This window comes from Scleropages formosus, chromosome 5 (assembly GCF_900964775.1).
Source record: "Scleropages formosus chromosome 5, fSclFor1.1, whole genome shotgun sequence".
Taxonomy (NCBI): domain Eukaryota; kingdom Metazoa; phylum Chordata; class Actinopteri; order Osteoglossiformes; family Osteoglossidae; genus Scleropages; species Scleropages formosus.
In genome coordinates, this window is record NC_041810.1 from 6,531,683 (window position 1) to 6,550,020 (window position 18,338).

The window sequence follows — 18,338 nt, forward strand, 5'->3', positions numbered from 1 at the left end:
CTATTTCTTATATTAACTGGTGACAAACTGTAAACTTCAATTGCAGAAATGTACTCAGAAAAAGGCCAAACCACCCACTAAGATATGAAAAACAGCCTCAGACTAGGTCCTGTTAGTATCACACCCTGCTGTATCCAGTAATGATGATACTAGCATGAAGAAGAGATGTTGAGCTTCTACCTGCTCATTTCAAAAAGGAAGCGGTCAGCTTTGGCCATGCGGTCCAGCTCATGCTTGTGCTCCTCCAGAAGGTCCACATCACTCTTTTCAGGGACAAACTTCAGCATCTGAGGACAGGAAAATATCATCTTCAGATGTTGGGATAGTTATTCAGGTAAACCAGGGTAGATAGGTAAAACAACACCATTAAAAGAGGTCATGTATCCAATATAGACAACAACATACTTTACTGGTATTACCTGCACAGCACAACAGAAATAACGTTATGAAACACTAATAGCAAACTAAATTGTAGGAAGCACAGGGATTAACAAAGTAAAACACGGGATGTGCTGCAGTTTCTTTACAAGGTTTGTCATGTATGTATTCGCTCCGCCAAAAGGTCACTTTGTACAATTTTGTCTGCAAGGACCTGAACACTTACAAGGATTAGGAATTTCTTGAAACCTTGGCAAAGAACTCATCCACTTGAGCTTTTACAAACGTCCTAGTGGAATGTATAAATCTCTAATAGAAACCTCTTCCATAAACCAACAAAGGGATACATGAAGTATGAAGTTGTTATCAGATAGCGGGAAAGCGCTGAATCCTGTGCTATATAATCACTGGCCACTTTATTAGGAACACCCTTCGAATATTGGGTAGGGCTACCTTTGCTCTGAGAACAGCCTGAATTCTTTGTGGCATGGATTCAACAAGGTGCTGCAAACGTTCCTGGAGATTCTGGTCCATGTTGACATGATTGCGTCATGTAATTACTGCAGATTTGTCAGCTGCACAGTCATGTTTTACCACATCCTAAAGGTCTTCTATTGGATCCATATCTGGTGACTGTGGAGGCCGCTAAAGTACACTGAACTCATTGTCATGTTCATGGAAGTGTGATATGACTTGTGCTTTGTGATACGGTAGATTATCCTGCTGGAAGTAATCATTAGGAAATAGATAGATTGTGGTCATAAAGTGATGCATACAGGCTGTGGCATTCAAATAATGCTTGATAAGTAGAGTTCTGTGCAAACTCTAGAGACTGTTGTGCAGTTTATGAAAAACTCAATCCACCCCATCTGGCTCCAACATCCATGCCACAGTCAAAGTCATTTAGATCACATTTTTTCCCCATTCTGATGTCTGATCTGAACATTAACTGAAGCTCTCAATCCATGTCTGTATGATACCTGTGCAGATGTTCCTAATGAAATGGCCAGTAAATGTATGCACCCCAGAACAATGTGCCTAGAGGTCCTCCACTGTCACCTCGACCCACCTGTTCAAGCATGTCTTTTGGGAGATCTTCTTGCTCATCCATGGTCAATATGGCCCTCTTTATCTCTTCATTGGAAAGCTTCAACCTAGAAAGGAAACATATGAATGTTGAATTTAGGTTCCAAGGGAAGACAAAACCAGTAAACATTTTAAATAATATTTTTATTTTAAAGCACAGTTTTATTCTTTCTTTTCTATATGACTCAGTTAGAAAGAAACCTAAGATTTGATGAAAAATAAATGTATTGAAAAAAATCAGTACACTTGATTTAAATCAATGAATGAAAAAGAAACATTTGATTTAAATCGATTTAAACTGGCTTGATCTATATCGACCAGCTCTGATTAAAATTGAAAGCCTTTTCCATTGTCAATTATAAAATTAATTTCTGAAATTCTATATTATAAATAATCTTATTTTTAAATCAGAAACAAATTGATATGATTTTGCTTCAAAGAGGAAATGACATCTGTGGGACTTACCGAGAGAGAAGTATGTTGCAGTTTTGGGCTCTGCGGCCATCAATGACAGACAGTTCTTTCATTTTTTTAGAGTACACAGGGTCTTCTTCAGCCTCTTTCTGGAGAGAAAATGAAGTCAAATCAAAAATTAAATAAAGCCAAAAATAAAATAAAAATCTGACTGCAAGCTATTTACAAAGATATCAAATACAGTCCACCATGGCTATTTCACACTATTTGGAGTGTAGTTTGGGACTGATAATTTTCCAAAATAATTGTTTTTCCCCATTTTACACTACAATAAAAAATTTAATTTTGGCACAGACACAGTTTTCATAGAAGGAAAGATTAGTAACTCTAATATACCTTATACACACTTTGCATGTTCCTTTAGCTCATGAAGAAGTGTGGTGTGATGGCTGTAATATTACTGGCACTCTGTACATTTCACACACATAACAGATTTACATTTACATTTATTTATCTGGATTATTTATCGGTTTTACAATTAATACATTTCTGATAAATAAATGTAAAATAAACAATTTATTTATTTTACATGTGTTTATTTATATATACAGATTATGAGAGAGATATATTTCAGTTCCTTAACAGCAATTCTCACAAAATGATGTTTCAAACACTGGGATATGGACGTGCAGTTCAACTTGGAGCTGGACCCAATACCCATAGTCGGGATACAGTGTAGCACCACAAAAGATATAGCACGTTTCCGGAACTTTCAGTGGAAAACATAAATAAGGTCCTTAAACATTCCAGGATTGAGAAACACAGGACAGACTGTACCACACAAATCGATGTGAATCTTATTGCAGTTTGAAGAAGTTGTGTGCACCACAAGATCTGAGCCACAAACACATTGAATTTTAATAAACGAACCAAACTACTGTAAAATTTTACCATTTTTACCATTTCTTTAGCTGATGTCTTTGTCCAAGACAACTTGAAATGTAGAGTTTGTACATTTACCAATTTACACAAATGGGTCATTTTTATTGGAAAAAACATAAGATGTATTGAGCTTACACTGAAATAAAGAAAAAGTGCTTTGGTGCTTCAATCCCCATGGCATAAGTAAGACTTAGAACAAAGATAGGAGAGCCCACTCCAGCTTAACAAAAGATATTTTTATTTTCTCGCGGTTCAGCAGGAACCCTTCGCCAGAGTACCCACATGTTGCCGAAGGAATAGCATATCTATACTTTTAAGATCATTAAATTGGAAATGATGTCATACTTAATGGACTAAGTAGACAGCTGGTAGTATAGTGGTTGCACTGGCTACTGCCTGTGGAGCCAAAGGTTGCAGGTTTGATCCCCACCTCTGGCTGGAGTACCCTTAAGCAAGGTACTTACCCTAAATTGCCCCAGTAAAATGACCCAGCTGTACAAATGGTAAAAAACTGTAACCTTAACATTGTAAGTCACTTTGGAGAAAAGTGTCTGCTAAATGTGTAATTGTGACTGTTAATATGAAAGTGGCACAGGGCTGGAGAAAAAGCAGCTTGAAACAAATAGATGAAAACACACCAAGACAAAAACAGATTAACCTAAACTGAGAATCTCTGAAAACAGATATAAATAAAGAACAAATTGGTCACTGCAAATGAAGGTAAGAAGACTGTAAAAAAGATCATAAAAAGGCAAACTGATTGAGATAAGGGAAAAATTAAACAAAGAAGAACAGGATCTGGAAAAAAAAATGGTTTACGAAAAGCAATAAAAGGACATTTCTTCACGAAACATGCGTGATCTCAGAAGAATGACCACGTGTAAAAGAAAGATGTCAATGTAACTCACATCACTCACCTGTTTGCTGTTACTGAGCAGTAAGAAATCCTGAAATGCAGACGGACAGCAAGGAAGAAGCTAAAATTAGTGCAGTTTTATGAATCAATGCAATAAAAATTAGATCCGTTTCTGTTCACTTCAGTAGGTCATAATTTAAATGAAGAAAAACAGTTGAATAAGCAAAGTATGAATTCATAGCACAGTCAATTAGCAGCTTTTAAAATTCTCTGCCATAAAATTTCAATTATCAGCATCCATATTCTGAACTGAAAATTAAACCTTCTGTACTCATAAGATGGTTGTCTTCAGTGTGAGTTATGTTATGGGAATTTTATTGCATAAATTAAATTTGCTTATAACTTGGAATTAATTGACTTAATTAAACAAGGGAAATCTACACCTTTTACAAATTTTTGTTGATGTGAGACTGTGCCTCAAGTTATCACCTCTATTTCTAAGACCAAATTAAAAAAATATAGTGTTTTCTCCACTATGACTTAAGTATCTCAATTTAAAACCAAAAAAGACCACTAATGAGTTTTCTTGAGACATGTTTATACATCAAAAATAAAAAGCCGTAGCTGGTAGCTTGGTGGTTAGTGGCACTGCCTTTAGATCCAAAGGGTGCAGGTTCAATTCTTGCTTCCAGCTCTTATCCCATTGAGCAAGGTATTTACCCTAAAATCACCAATCTGTATAAATAGGTGTTTTTTTAAAAAAAGAAACAAGCATCACTTTGGATAAACATGTCGGCTAAATGGGTACAGTGAGCTTAGGGTTGCTTTCTCACACTGCCTGGGTGGTGCCAGAGGATATGGGTTTGATTCTCACTCAGTCTGTGTGGAGTTTGCATGTTCTCCCCGTGTCTGTGTGGGTTTCCTCCAGGAGCTCTGGTTTCCTCCCACACAGCATGAGGAGAAGCTCTTGGTCCGTGTCGGGAATCGCTAAGCAATGGGTTTTATGCTTAATACACATTTTCTTCTTATGCACATTGTGTTTTGTGTTTCTTTTTCTATTGAATATTGTGTTTCTTCTAATACAATATTCATTCCCCTCTCTCTTTTGAACTTTGGTTTTCTAGCTCTCGACTCCAAGACTATATTTTTAATCCCTTGATTTTATTTAGCACCTAGGCCCTGGAGAATTATTTTTTTTGGAAGAGCACCCTTGCCTGAAACATGCTTTCCTGTATTTTAAGATAATAGAAGAATGCAGGCACCTATAAACCTTCACAGATGTACTCAGATGAAACGCTTTGTTTTTTAAGTGGAGCACAGGGAACTGAACACTGTGCCCCACTTAAAAAAACAAGATTAGATCCTGGTGAATCTGGTATTTAATGTTATTGCTAAGGCAGCACGGTGGGTTTCCTCCAGGTGCTCTGGTTTCCTCCCACACTCCAAAGACATGCTGTTCAGGTTCACCCATAGTGTGTGAGTGACACAGAGAGAGTGTGTGTGTGTTCCACTGATGTATGGATGAGTGACCCATTGTAAGTTATCAGTAATAAATAAATGGTTTTCAGTTAACGTGACATTTTTTTTACACATCATGCCATTTATATGTATTTGTTAGTGGGGAAGACGTTCACAAGTACATGGGCAACTCTGTGGCGTTGTCATGGTATACAAGTTACACACTTAACGCAGTCATCAGAAGCACCATGTCCCTGACAGAAGACATCCAAAGGGTCATTTGACCGCATTATGCACATTTTAGCCATTATTATGAGCATACAGTACCTGCTGCCTCTGGTAGGCAGAGAAAGTCTTCTCAATATCGTCCAAGTCAAGGACTTTGAAAACCTTTTGGTCATCAACTTCAGCCCAAACTGTGCCCTCAAGTTTATTCTGTAGCCACAAAAAGACTGTGGTTAAGGGAAAGACTTCAAAGTTATTGCTAATTATGGTGCTGTGAAAAATAATTTTCTAAATACATTTATTAATTTAGCAAATGCTTTTCTGTTCAGTTCAGGCATGTGTATAATTTAAATCATGTGTTTATTTGCTCTCTAAATGCCCTGCTGGTAAGTGACCCAAAATATATGAAAGAACGGCAGTCTACTGACCCGTGCATCAGATGAAGGTCCCAACGGGAGCCGCCTTTGCTCGAGAACCGATTCTGGCACCACGTACCTCAGAGAGCTTGGCCCAGTTGAAGGATTTCAGGGGGTTGGAGGGCTGGGGTGTGTTCTTCTTCTGGAGAGCAGGCTTTGTGGGTGCGCCAGGTGGAATGGTGACACCAAAGGGTGGTGGACAAGTAGGAGGAGGTGGGGGTCCACCTGGAGGGGGCGGAGGGGGCGGAGGTGGGGGCGGTACACCACCAGGTGGAGGTGGAGGTGGTATCCCGCTTGGAGGAGGAAGAGGTGGGGGTACTGGCGTGGGGGCTCCTGGAGCAGTTGAGATAAGGGGAGGTCCACCGGGAATCACGATGTGCTGCCTCTACCAGCATGAAAGATGGTCAGGTGAAACAGAGACCCTTTAGTCTCTCAAACAGAAGGTGCCATAGGTTTCCACAACATCTGCCTAGCTGCCTTAGAAGGCAATTCCCTTCAGGTAAAGCAAATGTTCGAATTCTACCAACGGTACATACAGCTACCCATGTAACGTATGATACTTTAAGCGGTGACATCACACAAGTCGACCGTCCTTTCGGAATTGCACGTCTGCATCTATATCTCTCGATCCGTTGATGGAACGCAGCTTAGTTTTCGCCGAGCTGAACATTTACATTTATTCATTTAGCAGACGCTTTTCTCCAAAGCAACGTACATCTCATAGAAAACACAATTTGTGCCTCACGTTAGGAGAACGAGACATGGCTGCAGATGTGTGACTCTTAAGTACACCTTCCTAGTAGTTTTTTTTGAGATGCATGTAAAGATTAACGTTACATACGTTACACGTGCAAAGGATTGATCCGAGCATGATACGTTGATGTATCATATGTTGACGTACATGATGCGATGTACGTTGCCCTGAAGACAAATGCCTGCTGAGTTGATATGTCTGAACGTGAATCTCAGTGTTTCCGTAACTGCCGACCATCAGCGGCCTTACTCGGGAATGTCTTCCACCTTACAGAGCAAGTTCTAGTGCAGACTCACGGTTGAGCGAGAAAGAGCGCGTTTAGGAAGTGAGGCGCTCCAGAAGAACATCCGAGCTGCTCAGAAAAAGTGTCTGAGCTGCTCAGAAAGTCTGCAGCAAAGCTTTTTAATTTATTTTAATTTATTTTTATACACGACATTATTTATTTTAATGTACTGAACTGAACAACCTGGTTGCACTACATAGGTCATTGAAGATGACACTGAAACAAGAATATGAATAAATCAGGAAAAAGGACCAAGAGCTACCGTGCAGAGATTTTGCAACTGGGATGAGAGATCAGCCACCTGCTGCTTGACCACCCTGTGTTCGCTGGTCTCCTTCTCCAACTTTTCCTTCATTTTGTTGAGTGTCTGCATCATTTCTTCCTTCTCCTGCGTCTTGGCGTCACACTCCCTCTCCTTCTTCTCCAGCTTCACTTGCAGCTCCTGGTGCTCTGCATGGTCGGATGTCGTAGTGAGTCAGAGAGACTTAAGCATCTTTACAAATCTACAGCCATAGCCCATTGATAGGTTATCACCATGAACACCATTATATATGTTATCATTTTAAATACACAGGGTCCACAACTTTAAAATGGTCAAATTCCAGATATCTGAAGATATAATATTTTACGCTCAAACAAATTAACAAAGTAAAATAATGCCACTCAAAGATAATTAAAACAACAAATTAAAAATAAGAAAAAAGTGGGATTTTTTTTTTTTTGGATATAAGTAAGGTTTTTGTATAAAGTAACCTAGAAATAAATCAATGAATACCTGTATTATTAAGCTTTCATTGACTGTGATCTATGAGTAGGAGATACTTTGGAGTTACAAACAAAATAAGTTGCAAAAACGTTTCCAGTACAAGTTACATTCATGAACTCAGGACCCAGTGTTATGATACATATCATTTAAAAGCAAAAACAAATGTGACTGATACAACAATGAACAGAAACCAAATGACTTTGAAATCACTGTAACTGTTGAATATTTTTAAGTAATTCATTAATTTACATTTATTAAATTAATTAAATGTAAATAAATAAATAAATGTATTTAGTATTAATTCTGGAATTTCATTGTATTGTATACAGTGACAATAAAATATCTTATCTTACTGTTTTTACTGAACTGCAAACTTAAGAAAAATGAAGTAAAAATATAAATCTTGTCATTTGCCTCAATGTTAAAGATATATCATATTACAGAGTGTTATATATTGTGTGTGAACTGACTTTTTGCTAATACTGTAGAAAAGTAAACACACACACACACACACACACACACACACACACACACACAGCTAACCAAATGGGTCAAAACTGTTCTGCTAACCTTTCCGCATTTTCTCCGCCTGCTCTTTCCACTGTTTCACCTCATTTTCATTGACCAGCCTGTTTGGGAACCAAATACAGAATTAAATCATTTCACCACACAGAGTAACTCAGAAAATAGTATTGTTTTACATTTAAGTTACTGTATAGTGTTGTTGCTTATTCTCATATTTAGACATATGAGTGTCCAAATTGACTGAATTACTGTGTATGGCTGAAACCGGAGCAAAACTAAACAACAGACTGAAACTGTTTCTCTTTTGGATTAGGATTTCAGTACGACTGTGAATTAAGATTTAAAACTAATACCATGCAGCGTACATGGACAGTGCAAGAACAAATTAATGTACAAGTAAATTTTCTGATGTAAAATAAAACATAACTACAATACCTCTATATATTTCTGCAAGGAGGGTCAGTCTCAGTGTATAACTGGTACATAAATCAGTATATACACTGGTATATAAATCAGAATATACACTGTGTATAAATCAGTATATAACTGGTATATAAATCAGTATATAAACTGGTACTTCATGTTACCTGCATATCTGGCTGCTGTCCTTAGCTGACAGCAAAAGAAGGTATGGAAACACCACAGAACTGAAAGATCACCTTCATCCCATGTGCCTCTACTGTTTAACATGTTTATTGCTCCTGTCCGGTGCTCCTGATTCCAGTGATCAATAACCAGATAGAGAAGGCTGCACACATTTAAAAGATTAAAACGGTCAAAAATCTTCAGTGAATACAGGCTCGTTGAGAGATGTTCTGTGTGAGGTTTTTACCGAACCTAATCAGTTAAAAAGCACACAGGCACATGTAGTACTGAACTTGCATTGATTTTGACATGGTAAATAGCACTTCTGTGCTAGTGCATAGACCAAGCTACGGACAGACACCCAGTCCCAGTTGTGTTTGTAAGTTGACGACCCTGTGCGACAGTGAGGTCTTGGGAAGTGATGAAAGTCATTATGGGAAAAAAATTAATTTCTGCACGTTCTGAGCTACATGCTATTCCGCCAGCACTCACATTCGAACCACATTCTTAATGTTGAAGTTCTCCAACGGCGTAACATCAGGGTCGTGACCCTTGTCGTTCTGCAGGACCATCTGCTGCATGATGCGGTCCAGGAGCAGCCAGTACTGCACCGTGTTCCCACACCTCTTATCTGAGGAGAATGAAGCCCGTGTCAACTTGGCAAAGCAGGAGCAGTAGACACCAAGCTTGTGGAACATCAGTGCCTCAAACCTTGTAACGCCATGTGAGATTAAGACTCAACTCTCCACCAGCCGATGCAACGCCACAATCCGGGGAATATGGATACGATACAGGTGGTCCCCGACTTACGATGGGGTTACGTTCCACGAAACCCATCGTAAATTGAAAATATCGGAAGTCGAAAATGCATTTAATACACACCTCTGCGCGACAGACTGGGAGATGCGGATCGCTCCACGTATCAGTTGCCCGGGAAAAAAATCAAAACTCGAAGGCATTCGTATCTACCGAACGTCTACCGCCAGCTCGCCATCGTAAAGTCGAAAAATCGTAAGTCGAACCATCGTAAATCGAGGAGCACCTGTAACAGTTTCTCTGCTTGCTAAAATTCCAGCAGAGCTCGTGGAAAGAAGGTTTGCGAAGTTTCACGGAGAATACCTACGAGGCATGAGAAGACAGTGTTGTAAGATGGAGAGAAAGTGGGGATAAGCATCCGTGTGACTCATCTTCTTTTTGATGACGTCGAACATTTGAGTCGCACTTTTGGTGTCGACGTGCACCTGAAACAAAAAGGCAATGGAGTCATGCCGCTCCGCCGGTGTCACACAGCAAGCATTTCGCTCGGCGGCGGGGCAAACACTTACGGCATCGAAACGTTTCGATAACGCGAGCTCGTCATCGTTTCTCAGCATCTCGAAGTAATCCAAATGCCTGGGAAAGTAAGCGAAACGGTCAGCTCGTGAACACGCGGCGCACAGGGCAACGCAGATATACCGATCACGTCTATGATGGACCTCACCGATCAAGTGTAGAATTTTCGTGAGAACGAAGTTTATCTATAATGGGCTGGATGCCCAGCATGAGGAACTCGTATCGCAGGTGGGCACGGAACTCCAAGCTGGCCTGCAAGCAAACACCGGGGTATAAATGCGGACAGCTCGTAGTGTAGTTGTTACACCTTCTGCCTTTGGACCCAAGAGTTGCAGGTTTGATTCCCCACCTCTGGCTGTTAGAACCCTTATATGAGGTACTTACCCTAAATTGCTCCAGTAACATAACCCGGGTGTGTGAACAGGTTAATAATAGGGACTTCATAATATGTGTGACCTAAACGCTTTGGAGAAAAGTATCAGCTGACGAAGAAACGCTACGGCAAAAAGAAGAGCCCTTTAAGGTGACTAGAACGAGCTGCTCACCTCTCCAGCTCCCTGGCTCAGCACAGCGTTGATGAAGGACATGATGGCCGTTTTCAGGTTCACCTCATCCCTGTACCGGCCGATGCTCCTATCGAGGTCGTTGAGCAGAGTCTGAAGACGAAATGGTAACGTCGGCAATCTTTGCACCATCTGCCTCCCTCCCTCCATGCCTATAAATAATGCCCCTCTTGCTCATGCCTCACTTCAACAGGCGACATCAAGCATCACCGAATACTAGAATCATTTTCAAAAGGAGACAACGGCTTCCCTTGACTCCGTCATTCATCACTTCGCAGGTTTCAGCTGCAACGCATCTCTCGTTATTGTACTGCTGTATTCTAATTATTATATTGTATCTCACCTGGAAGCGTGTTCTCTCATAAGCAAACTTCTGGAAATGCAGCATGGCCTCCAGGACCTTCCTGTGGCCACCGGGCACCAGGCAGACAGCTCCCAAGATCTCCAGCACCGCCACCTTGGTCTTGACGTTCTCCGTACTCAGGCTCCGAGCAATGATGTTGATGCTCTCCGGATGGGCGAGCACGTGGGCACGGCCCTGGGAGTTGTTCATCAATGCCTTTATGCAGCCTATCAGCGAGGTGTGGATGTGCGACTCCGCGATTTCGTAGTCCATGCTTTTTAGGAAGTTCAGGACGCAGGTCAGACCATCAAGGTCAATGAACCTGGTCACAAACCTAAGGGTCATATGAGAAAAAATGAATTCCTTAGCAATACAAGTGCAGTAAAAATGTGAAACGTTACTTACAGCGAAAATTCTGCAACTGCTGGCAATAAAACATGGATTTAATGGTTTTGCTTGAGACTTTCATGTCTGCAGCTGTGTCTCCTTCTCTTAATGTAATGCATAAATTGTACTTTTGCTGAGATGTACGTCACTTTGGACAAAAGCGTCTGCAAAATGAATAAATGTAAATGTAAATGTTAATGTAGCATTTATGTAGGACTTGAGTGTGTGTGTGTGTGTGTGTGTGTGTGTGTGTGTGTGTGTGTGTGTATGTGTGTGTGTGTGTGTGTGTGTGTTCCGCTGATGTATGGATGAGTGACCCATTGTAAGTAGTGTATCTAGCAGTGTAAGTCACCACGGTGAATAAGGTGTGTGGGCTGATAGTAACACTACATAGAGTTCATTGGAAGTCACTTTTCTCCAAAGTGTCTGTTAATTAAATGAATGTAAATGTAAGTCTCCAAGTACCTTCAGTGATTGTTCCAACCAAGAGCTGTCTTATGGTAAAAATCACTGTACAAAAAGCAACTACAGCTGTAATATTGTGAGCAAGGCAACTATTGCATGTCCTCCATACACAGCCATTCACATTCTCTACCTCATGGGTTGTGTCCGCAAAGCTGTCCTCAGGTTTTCAATGGTCTTCTTTCTCTCCTCTACATCTTCGTTTTCAAGAGTGAACAGACTCTTCCTCTGTTACAGAGAAGAAATGATATTAAACATTAAACAGATCTGTTACGAGGGGGGCGAGGCGACGTAGTGGGTTGAGCCGCGTCCCGCTCTCCAGCGGGTCTGGGGTTCGAGTTCTGCCTGAGGTGCCTTTTGATGGACTGGCGTCCCGTCCTGGGTGTGTCCCTTCCCCCTCCAGCCTCGTGCCCCGTGTTGCTGGGTTAGGCTTCGGTTCACCGCGACCCCACTCAAGACAAGCGGTTTCAGCCAGTGTGTGTGTGTGTGTGTGCTATGATCTTCTCAGCTAAACTAAACACAGAGCCTTGCAAAAATATTCGGGCTTTACAGCAATTGTCTCATTCATAGAATGTGCATAATGGTATTAAAAACAAAGCTTAGAGGCAGGAAAACACTACAAATGCAACATTTGTGTATTCAGCACATGCAAAGATTGTATGATGTGTGTATGAGAGGCAAGGGTGCTCACAGCAGCCATGGTGTTAAGCTGGTCAATGTAGTACTCAGGCCAGCTGGTCGCTCCTTTATGTTCCTCCTGCTCCTGTATTCACATAAACACATTAAGGGAATAAGACCTTAGTGATCACTCATGGGTAAAAGCAAGAAGAATGTGCACAAAAGCAGTGTAAATGGGCAGCATGGTGGCACAGCAAGCAGCTCTGCTCTCTCACATTACATTTATTCACTTAGCAGCACTTTTCTCCAAAGCGACTTCCAATGAACCCTACGAAGTGTTATGAGCCCACACACCTTATTCACCGTGGTGACTTACACTGGTAGATACACTACTTACACTGGGTTACTCGTCCATACATCAGCAGAACACACACACTCTTTCTGTCACTCACATACTATGAGTAAACCTGAACAGCATGTCTTTGGAGTGTGGGAGGAAACCAGAGCACCCAGACAAAACCCACACAGACATAGGGAGTACATGCAAACTCCACACAGACTGAGCGGGGATCGAACACACATCCTTTCGCGCCACCCAGGTGCTGTGAGACAGCAGAGATACTCGTTGTGCCCCTCCGCCACCCCAGAACAAATTTCTGTTTTTCCAGATCAGCACTAAAAAAACTCCAGCTAATGCACATTCCCCTGACAATACAGAAGTAGAACTTTAACTGGGCCATAGGATTTGAGGTCAGCGCTGTAACTGAAAGCTTCATACACAGTTTCAGGGCACTTGAGAAGAGAGGCTTTGAAAAAGTCGAGTTCAATTTTCCATGCGCACTACTGAAAATTTGATTTTTCCAAGGCTCACATCAGGCCGGTCAGTGAGCAAATATTTGAATATCAGTCTGTAGGGATGCGTTAGTCTGGCCGGTCACTAAAAACATGTCCTAAATTAGGTAAGAGACCGAACCACCAACCACTAAGTTAGGCAGAGAGACATGAGAATTTTTGCACAGATTTTCCCTTATTCTATAGCTGGTAATTAACAACATGTGTGAGAGGGTCGCGTCCCTCACTCTTGGAATACGGCTGCGGTGCAGCTCCACTGATTCAGTGTTTCTCACTTTTCCGATAAGAATAAATAACCCACATAAGGACTTTCGCGAACTCAGAAAACTGACGGAGGGGAGAGGGCACTGATTCCAGCACTGACCCAGGCATTTTGAAACCAGCGGAACCTCACCTTCTTCTTGCTGCAGTATATCTGCCACTTCTTTTCAGTTGGGAGGGCAAACATGGCTTCTCGGTGTTTGTCTGTGAGATCCAGCTCATCCTGCATAGGTGGGAGCACAAGAGAAGGTTAGCGCTAGAGCGTTAATACGGTCCCACTTACTAATTAATTGTAAAAAGTGCATGAGAATATATCTAACGGTCTTGAAAAGATTATTGCAATTACAGTGAATTTCACGGTTCTTGCTGGAATAAAAAATATCAGTCAGATTTTCAAGGTGTGTGTTAAATTGTGTGTAAAAGACAGAAGTGCGAAGGAAAACTGCACTTCTTAACAAGGCTACAGAACAACAGTGAGATGATGACAACTCAAGATGAAATACTGTGCTGCAAATGCCAAGATCAGCCAAGAACTAAACAGAATTATTGGCATTAAGTAAAATGTATGAACTGGGGCAAGATCCTACAAGTCATAGGTGACAATGTCAAGGCATGGCAAAGAAACTAGGGTTTCGAACTACAGAACTGAAAATACTAAAAGAAAAATCTTGAGTCACACAAAAGAGGTGGAGGTGAAGTACAGCATACGTGGAGAGGACAGCGGCGAAAAAGCAGGGAAGGATGAGCTGAGTCGAGCGGGAGCCTCTAAACTGGCATGAGTGCTTTAATGTGGATCTTGGCTGCTATAAATATTAACCCAGAAGGCAGCTGGTCTCCCGCCCCATCTCACGCTTTCCCGAATTTGCTCACTTTGCTTTTCCGCAATTGCAATGGACTGGCATCCCATCCAAGGTGTAGCCTGAGCAGCCTCAAGACCTGTGCTTCCAGGGTGGGCCAGGAGTATGACGATGGACGGCTCCCAGGGACTCGCCCCTGCCCTAACTGAATTTTGACGGCCAGCTGCCGATACCGAAGGACCAGTCGTAAGGATCACAAAAGCAGCTGGCTGAAGGAATTTAGGAGACTGACGTTTGGACAAGGACGGGTCAAGTGCACGGCCTGGAGAAAGGACTTCTGCTCTGTTTCGGGTTTGGTTGTAGATTTTTGCCCTAAAGGGCCGGTTTCTCTTTTAGTTTATAAATAAACCCTCCCTGTTGTTAACTAGGTCATGCTGTCTCTGGCCTTAGTCCTGCCCTGTAGCTATCTATGCTCCGCAATGAGCTACAAAGGATTACATTTATTTATTTAGCAGACATTTTTCCTCCAAAGTGATTTCTAATGAACTCTATGTAGTGTTATGAACCCACACACCTTATTCACCATGGTGACTTACACTGGTAGATACACTACTTACAATGGGTCATTCATCCATACATCAGCGGAACACACTCTCTCTCTGTGTGTGTGACACTCACACACTATGGGTGAACCTGAACAGCATGTCTTTGGACTGTGGGAGGAAACCAGAGCACCCAGAGAAAACCCACACAGACAGAACATGCAAACTCCATACACACTGAGCGGGGATCAAACCCCCGTCTTCTCACACGTCCCAGCAACTGTGAGACAGCAGCGCTACTCGCTGCGCCACGATGCCCCCCACACGCACACAGGATTGCCTGGCTCACTTCCTGTATGATGGCTTTTCCAGCAATCCACTTCCTGTCTGCCCCTGGGAACAAACACCACGCATCCCCCAATCATAAAACATATCTTTCAAGCCAGTCTTGACTCAGCCTCATTACTGTGTCCTGGCACAACGAGGACAGATGACTGGGGATTCAACACTATAAGGTCAGGACAGGAAAAAAAAAAACTCAGTGGTGAAGGATGGGATGGGAAAAATTTTCGTAGGACGTGACAAAACTTTGTTTCCAGCACGACTGTACACAGAAGCATCCTGGTTCAGATGTGGCAGGTTTTCTAAAAACATACAGACATTTGGACTTAGAATTCCCGAATAATGGTTCTTTGGGTTTTATATACATAGCAGTTCAATTACCTGGCAGTTCCTGTGAAGTTCGAATATTGCGACAGCAGTATTCAGTCAATGAAGCAGATATTCATACGTCATTCGTGTTCGACACTACTGTAAATTTACCATGCTGATTTATTGTGCTGTTTTTTTTTTGTGAGCAGAGAAATGTACAGATGGAAATAAAACAGAAATACTGCCACGAATCTGGAAAATTGTCCAGGCTGGCTTATCGGGACACGCTCCCGGAGCCAGGTCCGGGTCTGGTGATGAGCGCTTGGGGATTGTGAGTCCAACAGCCCAGTTAGGCTTAACCCAAAAAGACGATATGGACCTTACAGCACTTATCGGAAAAGGAAGAGGAAGAAAACAGATGAAATGATTTAACTCGGGCTAATAGTGTTCTTCGGGTTCGACCGGTGCCTTGCTGCGTGGTGGGTCTGGGGTTCGAGTGCTGCTTGGGGTGGGCGGCGGCTCCCCCGACATGCGGAGGAAGGACCCGGCAATCCACCTCTGCTCCTCCCTCGACTTACCTCGAAAACCACGCGGGCGGTCGTGACGGGTCAGGTTTAACTCGGAACCTTGCGTGCGATAGCGCGCTGTACGGGTTGGGACCATCAGCTCACAGACAGTCAAAAAAATCGCAAGGTTGCACGTACCACCAGCTCAGAAAACATGCCGTCCAGCTCTTCCTCACTAGGCGGCATGGGCAGGTTGGGCTCCAGGGCCTGCAGGATGGGGTCGCTGTCCTGTCGCAAGCGGTAGGTGATCTCCGGGTGGTCGTTGGAATGAAAGCAGCAGAGGACGAAGGAAAGGCCTCGGGCGTGACGCTTGCGTGGGGCCATGGCCGCTTGGTTCTGCTCAAACTGCCTTCACTGGAAGTATAAAGTGGGCAGAAGTTACACAGTCCCAGTGTTTCGAAAATCTCGTAGAAAATACGATGTGCTCATTACATCAGCAGGAAGAGACATTTGGATGCAGACGTGTGATTCTTAAGTGCAGTTAGTTTGTTTCTTTCCACCATATGAACCAACGTTTATCACACGAGTAGTTGCATAAAACTTGATCAGAATGTAAACTATTCCTGATCACTAGTAATTTTTTTTTTTTGGAGATGCATATAAATACAAGAGGTCTGCACTCCGTTAACACTCACGCAGTCCAGTCTAATATTCCCTTTACAAGCCCTTTTGGTGTCACTGTCATATTAATCACAAATGAGATTTTGGTAATTAAACTGATTTATACTGATCAAGCAAAGCCAGTTCTGTTCAAAATAATCAGAAAGTAATAAATATGTTTCTATCTGTTTCTGTTTAATAAATTGAATATGTTTAATAAATATCGTTGTGTTTAAACATGTTTCTTTCCGTTAGCGTAATGTGTTGTTCACATTACGTAACTGTCTATGTAATAAGTTACATGAGACCTAAATGTTTGAAACGGAATTACGTTTTCGAGGCATGCCTTTTAGAAAGTGATCATACGTACAAAAGGTTTGAGCTAACAAAACATGTTCCGTTTGCATCAACACAAAGCAATAAGTTGTGAACTTAAGAAGGTGAATGCAAATTATTGTCTTTATGTCATTATGTCTTTGCAGACTCAGTCCAAAACTTTTCATCCACAAAGAGTTGGAAGTTCCACAACATTACAAGGTTCCCCTTGGAATTATTTAACCTGCACTTTGAGAACCACTTACATTTATTTATTTATCAGACACTTTCCTCCAAATCAACATAAAATGAACTCTATGTACTTTTATCAGCCCACACACCTTATTCACCGTGGTGACTTACACTGCTAGATACACTACTTACACTGGGTCACTCATCCATACATCAGTGGAACACACTCTCTCTGTCACTCACATACTATGGGCGACCTGAACAGCATGTCTTTGGACTGTGGGAGGAAACCAGAGCACCGGAAGACTTACACTGCTAGATACATTACTTACAATGGGTCAGTCATGCCCGAATTGAACAGAAAAGCATTTGCTAAATTAAGAAATGTATTTAGAAAATTATTTTTCACAGCACCATAATTAGCAATAACTTTGAAGTCTTTCCCTTAACCACAGTCTTTTTGTGGCTACAGAATAAACTTGAGGGCACAGTTTGGGCTGAAGTTGATGACCAAAAGGTTTTCAAAGTCCTTGACTTGGACGATATTGAGAAGACTTTCTCTGCCTACCAGAGGCAGCAGGTACTGTATGCTCATAATAATGGCTAAAATGTGCATAATGCAGTCAAATGACCCTTTGGATGTCTTCTGTCAGGGACATGGTGCTTCTGATGACTGCGTTAAGTGTGTAACTTGTATACCATGACAACGCCGCAGAGTTGCCCATGTGCTTGTGAACGTCTTCCCCACTAACAAATGCATATAAATGGCATGACGTGTAAAAAAAAATGTCACGTTAACTGAAAACCATTTATTTATTACTGATAACTTACAATGGGTCACTCATCCATACATCAGTGGAACACACACACACTCTCTCTGTGTCACTCACACACTATGGGTGAACCCGAACAGCATGTCTTTGGAGTGTGGGAGGAAACCAGAGCACCTGGAGGAAACCCACCGTGCTGCCTTAGCAATAACATTAAATACCAGATTCACCAGGATCTAATCTTGTTTTTTTAAGTGGGGCACAGTGTTCAGTTCCCTGTGCTCCACTTAAAAAACAAAGCATTTCATCTGAGTACATCTGTGAAGGTTTATAGGTGCCTGCAGTCTTCTATTATCTTAAAATACAGGAAAGCATGTTTCAGGCAAGGGTGTTCTTCCA

The 18,338-nt window shown here is 41.9% G+C and overlaps 1 protein-coding gene across 1 annotated transcript in view; it reads right to left on the minus strand.

Annotated features, from left to right (window-relative positions):
* Window positions 1–18,338, minus strand: part of LOC108930785 (disheveled-associated activator of morphogenesis 1-like) — a 33,778-nt gene that overhangs the window by 7,716 nt on the left and 7,724 nt on the right. The window contains exons 2-19 of the mRNA XM_029251738.1: window positions 16,201–16,416; window positions 13,640–13,729; window positions 12,467–12,538; window positions 11,909–12,003; window positions 10,927–11,260; window positions 10,566–10,676; window positions 10,169–10,272; window positions 10,014–10,080; window positions 9,812–9,929; window positions 9,181–9,319; window positions 8,149–8,207; window positions 7,075–7,262; window positions 5,855–6,160; window positions 5,462–5,569; window positions 3,738–3,767; window positions 1,930–2,027; window positions 1,448–1,532; window positions 181–287 (exon numbers count right to left, since the gene is read on the minus strand). Coding sequence (XP_029107571.1) covers window positions 181–287; window positions 1,448–1,532; window positions 1,930–2,027; window positions 3,738–3,767; window positions 5,462–5,569; window positions 5,855–6,160; window positions 7,075–7,262; window positions 8,149–8,207; window positions 9,181–9,319; window positions 9,812–9,929; window positions 10,014–10,080; window positions 10,169–10,272; window positions 10,566–10,676; window positions 10,927–11,260; window positions 11,909–12,003; window positions 12,467–12,538; window positions 13,640–13,729; window positions 16,201–16,386 — 2,297 coding nt within the window. The 5' untranslated portion in view covers window positions 16,387–16,416. The remainder of the gene's footprint in view (window positions 1–180; window positions 288–1,447; window positions 1,533–1,929; window positions 2,028–3,737; window positions 3,768–5,461; window positions 5,570–5,854; window positions 6,161–7,074; window positions 7,263–8,148; window positions 8,208–9,180; window positions 9,320–9,811; window positions 9,930–10,013; window positions 10,081–10,168; window positions 10,273–10,565; window positions 10,677–10,926; window positions 11,261–11,908; window positions 12,004–12,466; window positions 12,539–13,639; window positions 13,730–16,200; window positions 16,417–18,338) is intronic.